Source organism: Equus przewalskii, chromosome 26 (assembly GCF_037783145.1).
Source record: "Equus przewalskii isolate Varuska chromosome 26, EquPr2, whole genome shotgun sequence".
NCBI classification, from domain to species: Eukaryota; Metazoa; Chordata; class Mammalia; order Perissodactyla; family Equidae; genus Equus; species Equus przewalskii.
The window spans coordinates 17,046,238-17,065,999 of NC_091856.1; the positions used below are offsets into that span (position 1 = coordinate 17,046,238).

Consider the following 19,762-nt stretch of genomic DNA (forward strand, 5'->3'; position numbering starts at 1 on the left):
TGACCTGGACTACACTTCGCATGGACTTGGGAACTCAGCTAACCAAGGAGGTCAAAGTGACAAGACGGCAGCTGGCCTCTCTGGTGCTAGAAGCCAAAACTAGTTTCCCTCTTTTTCAAAGGACCTTCTTGCCAACTAGGTTAAACAGGAATTTATACCCTATTTCCTTGATTCTGAGATGCCCATGTTTTCACATTTTTACATCTTTGATATCAGGATGTTCTTATAATTAATTGATGATGTATTGTAGTTTAGTTGCTGGGGTTTTCTTTTAGTGGTGCACTTCATAATCAATGGTATCTTTGGTTCAGTGAGTACACACGAGAATATATAGGTGCACTTGGTGGAGGCTGGCAGGCGTTTAAGAGGTAAGACAAGCTCCAGAAGAGAAAGGAGTCAATGGTGATGCTGGTGTTTGAAGCCTGATATGCACTCCACACATTTATGTGAAAGGAAATCTTTGATTGATTTTAAGACTTGTTCCTGTCTCTTCTGAGCAAGCTGTAATCAGGAGAATCAATCAGAAGCTATTAGATACTTCTCCTATTAGTCCTTAATGAGACTTAAGTTTTAGGGTCACTTTTAGGATCCTTGTGATCCAAGGCATATCAGCTTTCATTATAAATCTTGCTTATTTTCTTACCTAGAAATAATCAGTGAATTTCGTTTGATTGATCCCACTGCAAACCTGTTTTTATTGTCGTCAGGTTTATAACCTTTGGGTTAGCCTGTTACCATTGCAAAAACGTTGCAGAGAATAACTATGGCTTGCTTCCTGATTTTGAATGTCTGTTTGTGCCTTCTTTGTATCTTCCATAGAAAGATCATTAAAGTAATGATAGGTTGTTTGGAAAAACCATTCCTTGTTCTTATGTTATGTGTGTGTATGCTTATATGACATATTCTTAATTAAGGATTTTTAAGAATTTGCATACCCTTTATATATAGTCTACATTGAGACTGGAGTATATATATATATGCATATAGTCTCAATGTAGACTATATTGAAATATTTACAGAAAAATTCTGTACTTTATGGGAGTGAGATGATAACCAGCTCTAATCATGTTGGTTAACAAGGTATGACTCGTTAGTCTCATGGTGGCCAAGTACCTGACTCTGGAGTCAAACTGCCAGGTGTTTTAATTCTAGCTCCTGCAACCTTGGGCAAGTTACTTAACCCCACTGTGCCTGAGTGCTCTCATCTGTAAAATAGGAATCATAATAATACCTACCTCATAGAATTAATTCGGATAATGTATGGAAAGTATGTAGCACCAGGCCCAGCACAGGGCACACTTAATAAATGTTAGCTGCTATTTTTTATTAATAAAGTATCACTTCAAGAGAGACCAGGGACCCGCCCCGTGGCCGAGTGGTTAAGTTCGTGCGCTCCGCTTCGGCGGCCCAGGGCTTCGCAGGCTCGGATCCTGGGCGCGCACATGGCACTGCTCATCAGGCCACGCTGAAGCAGCGTCCTGCATGCCACAACTAGAAGGACCCACACTAAAAAAAAATATGCAACTATGTACTGGGGGGCTTTGGGGAGAAAAAGGAAAAATAAAATCTTAAAAAAAAAAAATTTATTCTTAGTAGAGGAGCTTCAGTTACAAGGTAGAAACTTCTACCTCAGCGCTTTTAGGAAACTCCCCTAGTTAATTGTGCACTCTTTTGAAATAGAGATGGACTCTCGAATGTCATTGCCATGGAGTAGGGGCTTTTTGTCTGTTTTGTCCACTCATTTGTCCCCAATACCTACAACAGTGCCTGATTTATAGTAAGCGCTCAGTAACTCTTTGTTGAATGAATGAAAAAGGGTCAGTGGCTCTTAAAAACTATAAACTTTTCATGTTATGGACTGAATTATTTTATTCCAGTGTGTAGTGACTTTAAGTGATAGTTCAACAATGGTGTGGAGAGAATTATCTCTGAGTCAGGGAATTGTAGATAATTTAAAAATTCTTCCTTTTGCTGCTCTTTATTTTCTAGTATTTCCCTAAATAAAAGCAGTATCTGACCTTAATAGGGACCCCCAAAAATCCAAACATATTTATTGAGTGTTTATGGTGCATTTGTCTTTGTTTTGGGTGCTGAGGGTACAGTGATGGACAGGAAGAACAAAGTCTCTATATTCTAGGAGAGGGGAGGGCGGGACAATAAACTAAGGAAGGGAGCTCCATATTTTAGAGACAGGAAACTGAGTCCAAAAGATGTTAAAGTGACTTGCCGAAAGTCGTGACATAGTTGGCATAAAAACTCCACTCACCTGATTTATAGCTCAGTGTTCATTCTATTATACCTTACTGGCTTTCTTGACTCTCAAGAATGATATGCAGGGCCAGCCCCGTGGTCGAGTGGTTAAGTTCACGTGCTCTGCTTGGACGGCCCAGTGTTTTGCCGGTTTGGATCCTGGGTGCAGACATGGCACCACTCGTCAGGCCATGCTGAGGTGGCATCCCACATGCTACAACCAGAAGGACCTACAGTTGGAATATATAACTATGTACTGTGGAGCTTTGGGGAGAAGAAGGTAAAAAAAAAAGATTGGCAACAGATGTTAGCTCAGGTGCCAACCTTTAAAGAAAAAGAACATTAAAAAAAAGAATGATATACGGATTCTTGAGCATTCTAAATCAGAAATCTAATCAAATTTTGCTGTGCGTCTCATGAAGGGGTTCTGTACAAGGAAGTGTTGTGTAGAATAAGGAACTGGGTTTCCTACCCAGTCATGTCAGTAGAACATTTGGCAAATCCCTTAAGTTCTCTCGACCTTGTTTTCATCACCTGAGAAATATAAAGAGATTCGCTGTCTTTCTGTTACTTCCACGTCCTATTATTTGATTTGGAGTTACAGACGTGTGCGTTTGTTTTCTCTACAGCCATACACACTGCTGCTATGGATATGCTGGGAGGCTCTGGCATTGAGAGTCAATGTAGAAAAGTTGACATCATTGCAGATGCTGCATATTCCATTTTCAAAAGGCCAAAAACTTTTACCGGCAACTTTGTTATTGATGAAAATATCTTAAAAGATGAAGGCGTAGAAAATTTTGACATCTATGCAGTTAAACCAGGTAATGCTTATAGTTTTTAAAAGTAGTGATGTTTTCCCAGATTTTCGGCAATGAACACACATCTGTTTTGTGTGTGTGTGTGTCTGTGATTATAAAATTAATATGCTCTTTTAGAAGCTGTCCTCCCAGTGAAGAGAAAAACCCGTAACAGCACAACTTTAGAAACAGAGAAAGGAAAAACAGAAGTGACTTGAGGGCTTTTTAAGTGATATCCAGATGCAGACGATCACATCAGCTATTAGCCATTTCCAGATCTTGAAGCCGAGAATGAAAATTAGTTTTTAAGTAGGTCTTAAAAATCACAGAGTAAAAATTTTATTCAAGGATATGGTAACATGATACAGTAGTGGGTTTTTTACAGAAACTTTTTAAGATGATGGGCTTTTTGCAAATGTTTGTCTCTTAAGTGCAGTCTCTTAACGCAGCTTCATGGTAGATGGTGCAGGAGAGTGAGCAGGAGCTGTCCTGAGTACGAGAGTGTGATTTGAGAAGTTCTCAGAAGGCCCCCTTGTTCAAAAATAATTCTTCCTGTCTGTAATTAAGGAGGAGGATGTTGGTGATGATAATGCATTTTTACTTTATGTATAAAATATATACTAAATAATATACAATATAGCCATTAATGGGAATTATATTTATTTGTGCTATAGTATATTTTAAATATTATTCATTAGATTGAATTTCTAGGTGACGAAGCAACGTGTTTACATGTGTATCATCCTGAGGGGATGGTAAGAAGTGAGTGCTGAGCATTTTGGAGGGAAAGGTTGTATAGATAGATGAGAAGGGGGCAAAGTCTCCTGGGAGAGCAGTTAAAGGTTTAACATAGAGGTGACTCTTTGGTTGGATCTTAAAGATGAAATTTGCCATCGGAGAGGAGGGTAGGTGGATTATGGGAGAAGTGTTTTAGCTTAATGAAGTTCAGGTAGTTTGACAGTTCCCGTGGGGGTCTTTTCCATTGCACCAGAATGCTCAGTAAAATGAAAACAGATGTAATGTTTATCGAACAGATGTTAAAAGCTTAATATATATTGAAGTTGTTACATCAAACTGATTATTTTTGGCGTCAATTTTTCAGGCCATCCTCTCATACCAGATTTCTTCTTAGATGAACAACCAGATACAATTACCAAGAAAATGGAATCACGTGGTAAGATGTAGACCATATTTTATGTAGGAAAATAAAAATACTGACATATATTTCTTCCTAAATATACAACTGGACATTTCTGCCTTCTCTTTTTAAACCATTTTGTGACTTAAACTAGACAAGTAATGTGAGGTCTTAGTTAATTCCAGCGAAGAAGGTTGTCTTTTCCTTCTACCAGTAAGAAGTTCTTAAAATATTCTTTTCATTTGGTTAAAAAAATGTTGCCTAAAAAAACCAACCTTTTTAAAGGTTTTATTTCTTTTCCCTGGCACTGTCTTTAGGTATTTCATGTTGATGTGTTATTTTGTCTTGAGGAAAATTATGTCATATCAAAGTACATCTAACACTATATTCTCAGAGTTTGTGGCTATGTGACCACTTTAGGGGAGAAATTAACTGCAGACGAGGTTTTGGTTTTACTTTGTTTTGTTTTTATAATTCAGAAACAATAGCCCCCTTGAATCAGTCCAGAGCGTACGTTTGATTCTTGGTGTTCTGGCATTATGCCACTCGTTTGCTGAAAGATAAGAGAAGAAATACTCTAACAAATACCCATGGGGAAAATGTCTTTCATGCTTTACTAACAAGAATAGCTGTGCTTCTCCTGGACTCTTATTTTTGTCTTACAGACACTGTGGGTCTCCTAAGTGATCATAGATTCTTTAAACGGCTGCTAGAAAACTTAGGAACAAAGTCTCTCTATACCCTCAGCAGACCTATAGAACCTGACCACAATTCTAGAACCTTAACTCAATGCATTTTAGTGCCAAACCTTATTTCCAGCTTAATCTTCTCTTTTCTATCTTTATCTTTTGTCCAAAGTTTTTGAGAGAGCTTAAAAAAATTACTTAGGTAATAAAAGAGGCAACTTTTTGTTTGTATTATAGAAAATTTGAAAAGTATAGAAAGGAAAAAAGTTATTCATTATCCCACCACCTAGAGATGGCTCTTTTTAAAATTTAAAAAATTTTAAAAATTAGATCTTTGATCTGGTTGCCACGTGAATGTATCAGAGTATTAAAACAAGGCTGTCAGTCTCTTTTTGAAAAGGCCTCTTACAGAATGGCAGGAATTAGAGAGCTTGTCAAAGTCTGCGGGAGTCTAGTCTTTGAGTTAGGCAAGTCCAAAATCCTGGGTTTTGCCCAGCACCCTGAGATTGGAGCTCTCTTTTGGAGGAAGATATGCATGAACTGAGCTCATTTAAATTCCAAATTGAAATAATCAGAACCACTTATTGATCACATATATTCATTTTGTTTTTCAACAAATGTTTATTTGTCATTTACTGTGGGCCAAACACTATGCTAAGTACTTTGCGTGCATTGTCTCATTTCATACTTATGATCCTACAAGACAGGTATTATTTTCCTCATTTTATATCTAAGATCACACAACTGGCAGGTGTTAGAACCAGGATTTAAATTCATATTTCTCTGATTCCAAAGCCCATACCTTTAACCAAACTAAAATTGCTTTCCTAACTCCAGAACACGTAAAGTCATTTAAATTAGTGTATTTCCCCACCAGGAATCCAATTTATTAATTTATAATGAGGGCTTGCCATTTCACAGACTAAATGTGTAGTTGCTATGATCAGCCTATTCTCTCCCTTAGGGCGTAATTATCTGGGGAACAGAATCATGATCAGAAGGTTGTTTCGTGACCGTGGACTCAAACAAGAGGGGTTAGATAAGTAAAGTGTAGGATAAATGTTTATTGGCTTCAGGCTTTGATAGGGGCTGTTTTGCCTGTGGGATCAGAACATGTGTAGTGCGTGACTGCGATCCCTGTATCCGTCTCCATGTGAGGGATGCCCTCATCCTTGAGGTCAGAATACTCCAATTCCTCTGGCTAAAGCTTCTCTTCCCCAGACAGGGCTGGAAAGAGCATTTACTTCTGTAGCTCCCTTTACCTTAGTCTTCCTGGTTCAGTCAACTGCAGTTCCACTTGCCATTTTCTATAGATATATTAATATAGTCTTATGGGTAATAGTCCAGTATTTCTGGCCTGGGATCTAGCTTAGCTCTCTGAGGTGACTTTTTACATCCATATCCAGATCCATTGTGTGTTGACTTTACAGTTTCTCTCTCAGAAGTCAGTGTGTGTCCCTCATTTCCAAGGGGGAGAGGCTCACTTTTCTGTTGTACCCACTACTTAATAATCCTATTAACATTAGATTGTACCTTCTCTGGAATCTGTGCTCTATATACTCGTTTTATATAATATATATGTAATTATGTAATATATTGTAAACTATGTACATAATTTTAAATTAATGCTTTCTTTCTCATAGTAAAAGCAATGCTGTGATTTCTTCATTGATTTTCCCCCCATTGCAACACAGGGAGCTCATATAGTCTTTTAATTTTTTTACCTCTAGTTTATTTTTGTTTTTTCTTTAGTTATAGTTGTAAGATTTTTTTTTTTTATTTTTCCTTTTTCTCCCAAAGCCCCCTGGTACATAGTTGTGCATTTTTAATTGTGGGCCTTCTAGTTGTGGCATGTGGGATGCCGCCTCAGCATGGCCTGATGAGCAGTGCCATGTCTGCGCCCAGGATTCGAACCAGTGAAACCCTGGACCGCCGCAGCAGAGCGTGCGAACTTAACCACTCGGCCATGGGGCCGGCCCTTTTAGTTACAGTTTTAATTGCTTCTGTTCCATTTGTTCTGAATTCACCTCAGAAACACTTATTCTTACCCTGGCTAGTCTTTCCTTTTCCCCTGTAGTTAAGACCATCTCTTACTATTTCCATTTTTTTGTTCTTTTCTTCTGCATTCTGGGAGACCTTTTCAAGTTTGTACTCTGTGTTACTGATAAGATTTTTGACACTTTCGTCTGTTCCATATTGCCTCTAATTGTTAGTTTAATTTTGCTATTGTGCTTTTTGTTTTTCATGTTTCCCATTTCCTTTTTCATTTTATTCTGTTGTCTTTTCATCTCAGCCAATTATGTATGACTTTCTGCCCCTGTTTCGTGTAGTTTTCATGTGGAGGAATTCTTGTGGGTTTCATAGTGCGTTATTTTTAGAGGTAGACTTTTGCTCTTCAGGATAACCTTCCATTACCTTGTGGTACCTTGTTTTTTCAGAGGCATCAGGTCACTTTTTCCCTATTAATTCATCCTCATATTAAGAGATATCTCTAGAGCTAGTGTAGTCAAATGACAGGGATGTGTAGGTTGATTTTGGCTCCGCTCCCTGTCCATCTGGTGGAAATCCTTTCTCAGAGCTGCAGTTTCTCTCGTGGTACCCGTTAGGCGTAGAGCTGGTGCCATTGTCCAAGGCCTTCTTGTGACTTTCTTTTACTTCTTCTGCTTAACACCTACTCTCCCAGCATGCCCTGCTGCCAAGGTTCTTCCCCTCCCCATCTTGATCCGTCTTACAGGCTTTGCGGCTTGTACTTCTCAGGGTGGACACCACCACGACTCCCCCTGCTGTCTGCGCCTCTGTTATCTGGGAGCTACAAGCTTTGAAACGGGATTTGAAAGATGGAGGCTTTCTTAAAAAGCAGCATCATAGAACCGAGGGGCAGATCGTAGTCTTCTGGTTGGTACAAGCCCAGAATGTGATCTAGTGGTTTAAAAATGTGAGAACCTGTCTTCTTTCTTTAGGTGAGCAGAGCTCTTCCTCCTTCGAGATCTTTCATGTGGCGGAGCACAGGCAGTCCTGTGTTTCTTAGGCTGACTCCATCTACCTTATCATTACTGACCATTTCTTCCTAGGTTCTGACAGTAAATTGTGTCAGTCTAGGTGATGTTTAGTATTTGTCTTTTTTTTTTTCATTTTTGTATTTATTTAGGATGAAGTTAGGAGAGGCTGGGTCAGAGGCTGCTAGCCATGTGTCTTTTTTTTTTTTTTTTAAGTTATTGAAATGGTCTAAGTGTCTCTTTCTCATTAAAGCTTATGTATTTGTAGTCTACTGACTGTATCTTTCAAATATATTACTGGTTTGTTCTTTGTCTTCTGAAGTTTTATTCTTGTGCCATCATCATTCTACATCCAAATATTCCAGGTGATAAATTATGCAATTTATGCCTGGGCAAATGTCTTTCAGGGCTGCACTAAAGTTTTTGCTGCAATCTTCTTAGCACTTCAGATGATACCAATATTATATCTTGATTAATAGACAAATCACCTAAATAGTCACCTACTAGTATGGGAGAAGTTCCAGCAGTTATTTATATGACAAAGTTAGTTCTCTCTGGTGTAACTACCAAAACTAGATCATTCCTTTGTATTCCTGCTATGGAAACATGAAGGAAGCCTGTATCTCTGCTAGCCCCGCTTTGAGCAGCTTCTGCTTGGTCCCCTACTGGTGAGTTTAGGTCTTGGTGCTATGCTCAGCACCAAGTTTATGTTGACTCTATAAATATTAGGGGCCAGCCCTGTGGTGTGGTGGTTGAGTTCAGCCTGCTCTGCTTTGGTGGCCTGGAGTTCACAGGTTTGGATCCCAGGGGCAGACCTACACCACTGGTCAGCCATACTGTGGCTGTGACCCACATACAAAGTAGAAGAAGACTGGCACAGATGTTAGCTCAGGGTGAATCTTACTCACCAAAAAAAAAAAAAAAAAAAACTTAGATAGATATAGAAGAAGATGTGGAGGAAGTATTACTGAGTGGTAAAACTGTGTAGGCTCTGGAGTCAGACTGCCTGGGTCTGAAGTCCCACTGTGCCACTTAGTACCCAGTAACCTTGGGTGAGTTGCTGGGCATTCCAGTTGCCATTTTAAAAGCTCACTCACTCCTTTTTACTTTAATTTAATCTTGGATTATGTTTATTAAGCAAATTGAAATGCTTTCTGGAATAAGGCAAATTATAAATAAAAAGGGGGAAGCTAATTTTTATATATTTATATCTGGTCATCTTCATGAGCTTTTTTCCCCCTAAGACTTCTAATAGTCTCTAACAGAGAGACAGTAGTTGTCATTGAAAGCATAGACTTTAGAGTAAGTAAGACAGAATCTGGGTTTAAATCCTGCCGCTGCCACTTATTTATATCTGTGACCTTGGACAAGTCACTTCAGCTCTCTGAGACACTTTTCTCATCTCTCACTTTCCTTATGCAAGTATTGTGAGGATTGAGTAACTATCATAGTGCATCGTCTTGTGAATTTGACATAGTCAGCCCCCTATAAAGATTAGTTGCTCTAATTATCATTGGATAATGATCTTGAATCTTCTAAGTGATCTAACTTACTGCCTGTATATAATAATAATATCTTATGGGATTATTTCTGGTATGTATCTTAATACACTGACATGAACTTCCAGGACATTAATTGAAAATGTTTATTTTAGGTATTCTTATTTTATTCTGAATTATAAAGGGAAAATCTTTAGATTTTACCCAGAAGTAAGGGGTTAAATGTTGGTTAACATTTTTTTATCAGATAAAAGTTAGCTTAGTGTCTACATTTTTTAGTGTAATAAATGTGTTATATTTTGAATATGGTAATCAGTTGGGTAGCTTTTTTTTCTATGTTCTTTTCCTTGAGGGTTTGAAATAGCTCACCCACTAAATTATTTGGTCTTTTCTGAAGTTCTTTCTTTGGAAATGTATTTATTTTCTCATTCAATTATTGGCTTATTCTAAAATAAAAGACAAGACTTATCCATTTGAAGTTTTAAAATATATTTGTGTGGACATGTAGTAAATTCACTTATAATTTTTTAAATTTCCATATTTATTTTATCTCTTTTCTCTTTTTAAAGTTTATTTTTCTCTGCTTTTCTCCTTGATTAAATCTGCCAGAAAGTTGCTAATTTTACTGTATCTTATTTTTTCTCAAAAGAACTAGATTTTAAATTTTATTTTTTATTCTACTGCTTTTCTCTTTCTGATTTGTTTTTGGTTTTGGGGGTTATTTTTGGTGAGGAAGATTGGTCCTGAGCTAACATCTGTGCCAGTCTTCGTCTATTTTGTATGTGAGTTACTGCCACAGGATGGCTGATGAGCGATGTAGGTCCATGCCTGAGATCCGAACCTGCGAACCTGGGTCAGCAAAGCGGAGTGTGCTGAACTTAACTACCGTGCCACCAGGCCAGCCCCTCATTACTTTTTTTATAACAGCTTTACTGAGAGATAATTTACATACGCCAAAAAATTCACCAAAGTGCATAGTTTAGTGATTTTAGTATATTCACAGAATTGTGCAACCTTCTGATTCATTAATTTTTTAATTTTTGCTTTATGATTTTCTTCTTTCTTTGAGGTTACACGTTTTTGTTCCTTTTCTCACTTGTTAGGCTAATACTTTATCTTTATTCCTTTTAAAATAAAATAACTTTTGATTGTGCATTATTTCTCCCCTTAGTATAACTTTGACCACATCAAATAGATTTTGTTATGTACTTTCATTAATTTTGATATCATTTTAAATTACTTTGTACAGAAAAAAATAGTATAAAAAAGCGTAGCACTCGAACTTAACCGCTTGGCCACAGGGCTGGCCCCTCACTTTTTTTTCAAATATAATTAAAATTCAGATGCACAAACATATATTTTACCAGATTGGATCATATTATATTTAATTATATAGACTCCCTTTTTACTTAACATTATATTGTGAATATTTTCCATGTCTTCAGAAACAAAGTTTTGAAATGGCAACTTAGTATTATATACTATCATGTGAATGGTATTTTGTTTTAGTTGTTTGTGTTTCATTTTATAAATGTTACAGGATTTTCTTAAAATTGATCACTAAAAGTAGATGATGAGGCAATGGGAAGGCCCCTGATACATGTTACGAAATTTCCTTCTAGTATTATAAACCTACTACCAGTGTATGAGCACCTCCCTCACTGCACTATCAGCATTAAATATTAGAATACATATCTGAATTTTTAAATGGGCTTCTAAATAATATCTTTTTTTTCTTTTCTCTTAAAGATTGGCACCTGAGCTAACATCTGTTGCCAAACATTTGTTTTTTCTTCTTCTCCCCAAATCCCCCCAGTACATAGTTGTATGTTCTAGTTGTGAGTGCCTCTGGCCTTGCCATGTGGGACGCTGCCTCAGCATGGCCTGATGAGCAGTTCCATGTCCACACCCAGCATCCGAACTGGCAAAACCCTGGGCCGCCGAAGTGGAGTGTGCAAACTTAACCACTCTGCCATGGGGCCAGCCTCTAAATAATAATATAATAATAATAGTAATATAACATCATGCCCTATTCACTTACATTGGTGTACACTTGGGAAATAATTTATTTTCAAGGATATGCTGGGAAGTAGCATTGCTCAACACAGGCATGACAAAGATTATAGAGCATTAGGTATTATTATGGGAGGGCACCTTTTTCAAATTTAATGGGTGAAAATATACCAGGAACTATTGACAAAATGTCATGTTTTCAGATTGTAGGATAAATGTATGTGTGTGTGTATTCACATATTCCGCCTTATATTGTTTAATTCAGTGTCTATTCAAACTGACCACTGTATAAGGTAGTCTCCCATCCTTTTCCACTTCTTGCTTGTTTTTGGTAATAGAACTCATCAATTCTTGACTTAATTTTTTGGTATGTATGTATTTGCATATTGTCTGTCTACACTACACGGGTTTCTTGTGGTGTCATTGTCTGGTTTAGTATCAGGCTAATGATGGCCTCAAAGAATGAATTAAGAAGTTTTCCCTTTTCAAGCCGGCCTGGGGGCGCAGCAGTTAAGTGTGCATGTTCCGCTTTGGTGGCCCGGGGTTCGCCGGGTCGGATCCCGGGTGTGGACATGGCACCACTTGGCAAGCCATGCTGTGGTAGGCATCCCACATATAAAGTAGAGGAAGATGGGCATGGATGTTAGCTCAGGGCCAGGATTCCTCAGCAAAAAGAGGAGGATTGGCTGCAGATGTTAGCTGAGGGCTAACATTCCTCAAAAAAAATAAAAAAGAGAAAAAGAAAAAAAAAGTTTTCCCTTTTCTTGCATTTTTTGGAAAAGTTGATGAAGGATTGACAGGCATAAAAGAACAGAAATTTAGATGATTGATTCCGTTTATATGGAGGTAAAAATGAGGCAAAACTAATCCGTGGTGTTAGGTGTCAGGATAGTTTCTTTAGGTAGTAGAGGGGGAGTAGCAATTAGGAGAGGCCGTATGGAGTGGGTTTCTGGGGTACTTGTAATGTTCTCTTTCTTGACCTAGTTGATGACACAGTGTATTCGCTTTCTGGTAACTTTTTGAGTTGTGTACTTAAAATCACTGTTTATGTATGTTATACATCAATAAAAAACAGTGCTGTGGGGCCGGCCCCATGGCCAAGTGGTTAAGTTTGCGTGCTCTGTTTCGGTGGCCCAGGGTTTTGCTGGTTCGGATCCTGGGCACAGACATGGCACTACTCATCAGGCCATGCTGAGGCAGTGTCCCACATGCCACAACTGGAAGGACCCACAACTGAAAATACACAACTATGTACCAAAGGGCTTTGGGGAGAAAAAGGAAAAATAAAATCTTAAAAAAAAAAAAGCGCTGTGTCAAGGGCAAGGCGGTCAGAGTTATTTGCCCTGGGTGCAGGCAATAAAGGGGTGCACTCTCTGTAGTGAATTTAAAAACAATAACAAAACTGACTAAACATTTTTATGGAAAGGGATTATCCTTGCTCCATTGGATCTTAAGGATCTCATCCTTAATATCTGCTTGGACTTTATAAGAGAAGGATTTTACTGTTGTTTTTATGTGTCTCTGGAAACATCGTAGTGGAAGGTAATTCATATTTAACAAATTTGGGATACTTTTATATTGCTTATGTTGTATTCTGAAGTGTCTTTATGCTGTCAGTTAGATTTCATTTAATAACCTTTGGTGAATTATGTTGGACAAGATGTCTGTGTTACCGAACCTGAAGTGAGTTCGCTCACCCGTTGCGCAGCAAGCCAATCTCTGACACCGGGGGTGGTGGAGGAAAGTAGGAACTTTATTTTTTGCACAGCGCTGAGCAAGGAGAGAGGGCAGCTAACGCTGAAATCCCAAACTCCCCGAAAAGCTAAAAGGACGGGTTTTTATTTGGGGTTTTAGGTAGGGGAGGGGGAGCGTATGGCCTTGCTGGTTGGAGCTTTCCCACCAGCCTGTCTTCGGCCTTGAGACACTTGCAGAGAGGAGGGAGCCTGTGACCTTGCTGGTCAGCGGCTTTCCCACCAGTCTGTATCTCTTTGTGGGGAGGAGATAGTCCAGGTGCTTGTCCTTGACGGTGTCTGTCTCCATGGAGGATAGTGGATTCTGGAGCCAGGAAGCCAGAGAGTAAGCAGGGAATGAGTGTTTTGGTTTTAACCCCATATATGCTGGGTTTAATGTAGGGAAACTGATATCAGGGTCGATATCAACTGGGTATAATTGAGTTGGGAGATAGATGGAGAGTTAATTTTCAGCCTCGAGTACAGATTGGCCTTGGAATTAATTTAATGAATGAATTGTCCTCCCCTGTTTCTGGGGGCGACCATGAAACGGCCCACAGGTGATTCCAGGAGGCTAAGTAAAGGAGCAGAGGTTGGGAGAGGGGCCGGCTGCATGCCGTGGGAGTCGAACCGTTCTATGCACTGCCCGTCTTCTCCCCTGGCTCATCCTATGCTGAATGGTTATGGCCAATGAGTTAAGTGGATACAAGTTAAAAAATGTAACCTCCATTCCCCTGGCCTTGTGTTTCTAGGCAGGGGGGCCTTCATGAATCCAATAATCTGACCTCCCTCTGCCTCTAGTCGGGGGTACCAATCTGACTGAGAGTCGGAGAAGAAAGGACTTTGTGTGGTTTAGACCCTTTCTGGGCATTCTGTCCTCAGTTTTCACCTGATCTTTACTTACAGAGGCATTTCGATCCCCTGATGGGGAGGAGGCCAGTTCAATCCAGGGGTGAAGGGACCAGGTGAATAAGTTTAATTTAGAGGTGAAGTTAGTGGGAGTTCACTTGGCTGTTGATTCAAGCTACAGTCTCCAATTCAGCTCCACCAGTTTGTTGTTGTTAGTGTCGTCGAGTCGATTCCGACTCCTGGTGACCCTGTGGACAGCACAGCGGAACCCTGCCTGTTCTTTTTGTGCCATCCTCTCACCTTCCAGCACTATATCAGACACTGCTCTGCTGCTATTCATAGGATTTTCATGGCCAATTTTTTCGGAAGTGGGTGGCCAAGTCCTTCTTCTTGTCCATCTGTCTTAGTCTGGAAGCTCTGCTGAAACCTATCCACCATGAGTGACTGTGCTGCTATTTGAAATATCGGTGGCATAGCTTTCAGCATCACAGCAACAGGCAGCCATCACAGTGTGACAATCAACAGTCCGGTGGTGTGGTTCCTTGACCAGAAATGCTGGAAATGAACCCAGGCCACAGCATTGGGAGCACTGAATCTTAACCACCAGACCACCAGGGCCAGCCTTCACTAATTGGCACAGTTGATATTCTGATCTCCATCTTTCTGACTCTAGTGTCCTCTTTTCTCATCTGGTTTTAAAACTCAGAGGGGTTGGCCAGCCCAGTGGCATAGTGGTTAAGTTCACACATGCTCTGCTTTGGCAGCCTGGGGTTCACAGGTTTGGATCCTGGGCATGGATCTACACACTGCTCATGAAGCCGTGCTGTGGTGGCATCCCACATAAACAGTAAAGGAAGATTGGCATAGATGTTAGCTCAGGGCCAATCTTCCTCACTGGAAAAAAAAAAAAACAAAACACCTCAGAGGGAATAATAAAGGAGTGATTGACTATTACCCCTGAAACTCCAATAATTTCTTTAGGTCCGTTTATTATAGACACTATATAGTTTTTTAGTGGATTTTTTTCTTTAAGATTTTATTTTTACCTTTTTCTCCCAAAAGCCCTGCGGTACATAGTTGTATATTCTTCGTTGTGTTGTATATTCTTTGTTGTGGGTTCTTCTAGTTCTGGCATGTGGGATGCTGCCTCAGCGTGGTTTGATGAGCAGTGCCATGTCCGCGCCCAGGATTCGAACCAACGAAACACTGGGCCGCCTGCAACGGAGCGCGCGAACTTAACCACTTGGCCATGGGGCCAGCCCCTAGTGGGTTTTTTTTTTTAACCTAATCTGAGAGCCTTTTACTTGGAGAGTATAAACCGTTTGTATTTATAATCACAACTGATGTGTTTGGCTGTCATTCCATCAGTTTGATTTATGCTGTTAGATGCCACTGAGTGCATTTAAGCCCTCATTTTGGTCAAACAGGTCTAATTGGTAGCAAGTCTGTTCTCCTAGTTAATTAATTCCGTGTGTGGCCTTACATTGCCTAGGCTTTAAAGCCATTGACGTCAGTAATATTTTACAGGTCCTCCTCCAGAACTGACAGAAGAGAAGTCACAGCCGCCACCAAAACCACGATCTGGAGCTGTGGAAGAAACATTTAGAATTGTTAAGGACTCTCTCAGTGACGATGTGGTTAAAGCCACTCAAGCAATCTATCAGTTTGAACTCTCAGGTAAGGATTACGTCTAGTAATCTGGGGCTTTTATGAAACAAAGTAGCATATTTCCCTTGGATGAAAATCAGCCTCCAGTAGTGATCATCTTGATAGTTGGCTGTTTCTGGAACCCTTACCCTAGAATGTAGACATTCAAGAATAGCAAATGACTACTGATTTGTATTTTTAAGATCAGTGCCTATGGGCGCATGTAAAATAAAATTTCATTGCAGATACTTCCAGTGTTAAATAACTCCTTGGCATCTATAATGGAGAGAAAATCATATTTAGAAGGGCATATGGATCTTGACAGGGTAATAGAGTAATTTATCATCAACCATGAGCACTTTGCCATTTTTATCTTTGAGATTATTTAACTCAGTCTGAATGTGGTCAGCTTTTGAAACCCTCTGTTAATATTTTTCTTCTCAATATAGTATTAACACATTAATGATAGTTTAAGAACTGCTACCTCAGTCCCATTGTATGCAGACTTCGCCATTGTCAGTTCTTTTCTTCTTTATCTCCTCTGTTTGATCTGAATCCTTCTGCACGTTCCTGTTTTTATTTCCTTTTCTATCGTTAGAACCCATGGTCCATTGCTTCAGTCACTCTCTCGCCTGTATCCTAAACTTCCTGGACCCTTTGTGCTTGTGTCACCACCTGTCAAAACCCTAGTCCTGGATGAGTCAGACTATCTGGCTGTCCCACAGTTGCATCCAGTCTGCTAAGCCTTGCTGGAGAAATGAAAAGAAAAATCGTCACACCAGCCAGTGGATCTGTACCAGTAGAAATTCGTTATTGTCCTTCTTCAACTGGGTTTTAAGCAGCACCTCTGAATTCTATATTTCTGTGGTCAGCTTACTGACTGCCTCATTCCCTACGGCAACTAGTTTAAAGTTTTTCAGTGTCCCTCAAATCTCCCATCTCTCCCTTCACCTCTTCCCAGCCAGTTTCAGCAGATAATCCCACCTCCTCTTTCACAGAGATAATAGAAGCTGACAGACAAATTGCTTCAGCTTCCTGCCGTCTCATATCAAATCAACCATTGTAAGCATCATCCTCTCTTCCTCTCCTCCCAGATGAATGGAGCCAACTCTAGAACTGTGCATCTCAATTCTTTAATGTCCATACTGGTCACCTGGGATCGTGCTAAAATGCAGACTCTGATTCAGTAGGTCTGAAGTCTGCATTTCTGACAGGTGATGACAGTACTGCAACCATGGATCACACTTTGAGCAGCAGCGCTCTAGATCCCATTTCCTCTGGCCTCCTCTGGGACTTTGTACTATTTATGATGCCCTTTCTTCCACCTGTTCATTCTGCAGCCTCCTTCCCAGTGGTATTTTAACATTCTCAAAGTCTAGTCTATCTTTAAAACAGAACACAACAACAACCCCCCATCTGCACCTCCGTCTTTCTTCTCCCTGTTAGAGCCAAACTTATTTTCATCTACAGTTTGCTCTGCTCTGGTATCATTTTTCTCCACTCCAGTGAATTTGCTCTCACCTCCTCAGTGACTTCTATAACACCAGTGGGCATTTGTCATTCTTACCTTATCACCACTGCATAACATTTGATGCTGTTGACCACTCTTTCCTTCTGGAAATGCTCTCTTTCCTTGGCTTCCTTGACGGTAGCTCTTCTTGCTTCCTTCTCTAGCTGTAATCATGCCTTGTCAGTCTCTTGTGCCTGGTGCTTTCCTCTATCTTTCCCTAAATGTTGCTGTTCTTCAGGTCACTGTCTTAGCACTCTTAATATTTTACACACCTTCTCCAGGGCACCTCAACCACTCACACGGCTTCAATGACTACAGGAACTGATTACTAATGTATCTCTATTTCTATCCTAGTCAGACTTCATTTGACATTTTCAGTTCGCTGCCACAGAGATGCCTCAGTCTGAAAATGTCCCAAACAACTCACCATTCCCAATACCTGCCTTTGGCACTACCTATTAAATCTGCTCTCCTTCAGTAGTCCTCTCTCAGTAAAAAATACACCAATATTTACCCAGTTTCCCAAGCCCAAAACTAGCAAATCATTCTTACAGACCTTCCCTACCTTTTTCTCAACATATTCAATCAGTTGTCTCATCTTGTGGTTCTGCTTTGAAATGATCTCTCAGATATGCCTTCTGTCGTCCATTCTCACTGCTGCCATCCTGATCCAGGCACATATTCTCCAGCTCCTCAACTACCCCAACACCATCCTACCTCGTCTTCTGCATCCTGTTTATTCCCCTCCAATATGTTCTCTACACTGTTGTTGGGGCAATGTATTTAAAATACAAACCTTATGTCATTCTCCTTCATGGCACATTCCTTAGGGTGAAGTCAGTGAATCCTTTACGTGGCTCACTATGCTCCACATCTGGGCTGCTTCACGAGCTCATCTAATGCCACTATCCACTCTCTTCCTACCTTCTAGTCTTACTGTACTTTTTTCAGTTCCTCATCTAGCTAATTCGTACTTAACTTTTAAATTTCAGCTTCAGCTGGGCTTGTCTGACTGCACATTACCTTCCACTTCCTCGTTTGTAAGAACCATGTTATTGCAGAGTCTTCAGAGCCTAGCCTAGTGCCTGGCACATAACACACATCTTCCTCGACTTATGATGGGGTTACATACTGATAAACCCATTGTAAGTTGAGAATATCATAAGTCGAAAATGTATTTAATAAACCTAACCTACCAAACACCATAGCTGAAACTAGCTTACCTTAAATGTGCTCAGAACACTTACATTAGCCTACAGTTGGGCAAAATCATCTAACACGAAAAAGCTTATTTTATAATAAAGTGTTGAATATCTCATGCAATTTATTGAATAGTGTACTGAAAGTGAAAAACAGAATGGCTGGATGGGTACAGAATGGTTGTAAGTGTATCAGTTGTTTACCTTCATGATCACGTGGCTGACTGGGAGCTGGGCTCACTGCCACAGCCCAGCATCACCAGAGAGGATCGCATCGCATATCGCTAGCCCAAGAAAAGATCAGAATTCAAAGCACAGTTTGAATGCGTATCACTTTGCACCATGGTAAAGTCGAAAAATTGTAAATCGGGGACCGTCTATAAGTACTGAATTTGATAGATGCCTGAGGATTTTAACTTAGGAAACAGACTTATGTAAGATTGTTCTAATTAGAGCAGTTATGAAGTTTAAGAACCAGGCTTCTTTGGCATTTATTTCTATATCTTATCTTTTGTGTAGGTGAAGATGGTGGAACTTGGTTTCTTGATCTGAAAAGCCAGGGTGGGAATGTTGGATATGGAGAGCCCTCTGATCGGGCAGACGTGGTGATGAGCATGTCTACTGAGGATTTTGTAAAAATGTTTTCTGGTGAGTTTTCAGTTTTATTAATTTACTTACTGTTTAAGGAAAACTTAGTTCTAACATTTATTCCTTTCCAAATCATCAAGCCTCTTGAGTGTTTGTAGCAGTAGAATGTCAGCAGCTGTGCATATTGAAGAGCACGTAGCCTTGGGAAGGTGGTTCCCACTGTCACGTCTACTGCCCTTTCTACTTTAACCAACAAGTGAGGAGTGATGTCAGAATTTCCTTTTTGCATGACTGAGAAGCTAATAAGATAATATTGGGAACAGAGAAAAGGACTCTCTGTTCAGCAGGACTCCTAGGCGGGCTTCATTTCTACCAGTTGGACTAAGATATCATTTCCAGTAACACCTGGCTCACCGGAGGTGCTGAACTCAGCTGCAGGTCGTTTATTGAGAGTAGAGTCGTGCTTCAGTCTTGCCACTATTGTCGTAGGAAACGGATCTCCCATGGGCCAGTGACCGTGCTTTCTGTGGAATCTCTAACTAGGAGAAGGTTTTGCATAATTTTCTGTTCTGCCCATGTACCTCTAACTGTGCCAGAAAAACGTTAAGGGTAATTTTTAAAATTTTCTACTCTTAGAACACTACTCCAAATGGTAAGTGAATTAACACATGTATTTATTAGAAGCAGCACTTTAAAGCATTATAACATTCTAATGTAAAGATTCTTTCGTTTAGTGAGTTATAAATGTTATAACTTCATAAATTGAAGATCACAGTGTATTCTGTGCCCTCTAGGTCTGGCTTTCCAATTCTAATCCAGGATGTTAATGGCCTATATGCCATCTGAGTCAATCTATG

General features: G+C 39.8%; 2 protein-coding genes across 2 annotated transcripts in view; both read left to right on the plus strand.

Moving 5' to 3' along the window:
• HSDL2 (hydroxysteroid dehydrogenase like 2) overlaps window positions 1-19,762 on the plus strand; it is a 65,169-nt gene that overhangs the window by 33,194 nt on the left and 12,213 nt on the right. Inside the window, exons 7-10 of the mRNA XM_008513263.2 lie at window positions 2,880-3,074; window positions 4,153-4,224; window positions 15,489-15,638; window positions 18,837-18,965. Of these exons, the coding sequence (XP_008511485.2) occupies window positions 2,880-3,074; window positions 4,153-4,224; window positions 15,489-15,638; window positions 18,837-18,965 (546 nt within the window). The remainder of the gene's footprint in view (window positions 1-2,879; window positions 3,075-4,152; window positions 4,225-15,488; window positions 15,639-18,836; window positions 18,966-19,762) is intronic.
• KIAA1958 (KIAA1958 ortholog) overlaps window positions 18,844-19,762 on the plus strand; it is a 204,956-nt gene continuing 204,037 nt past the window's right edge. Inside the window, exon 1 of the transcript XR_011533302.1 lies at window positions 18,844-18,965. The gene's annotated coding sequence lies outside the window, so the exon portion shown is untranslated. The remainder of the gene's footprint in view (window positions 18,966-19,762) is intronic.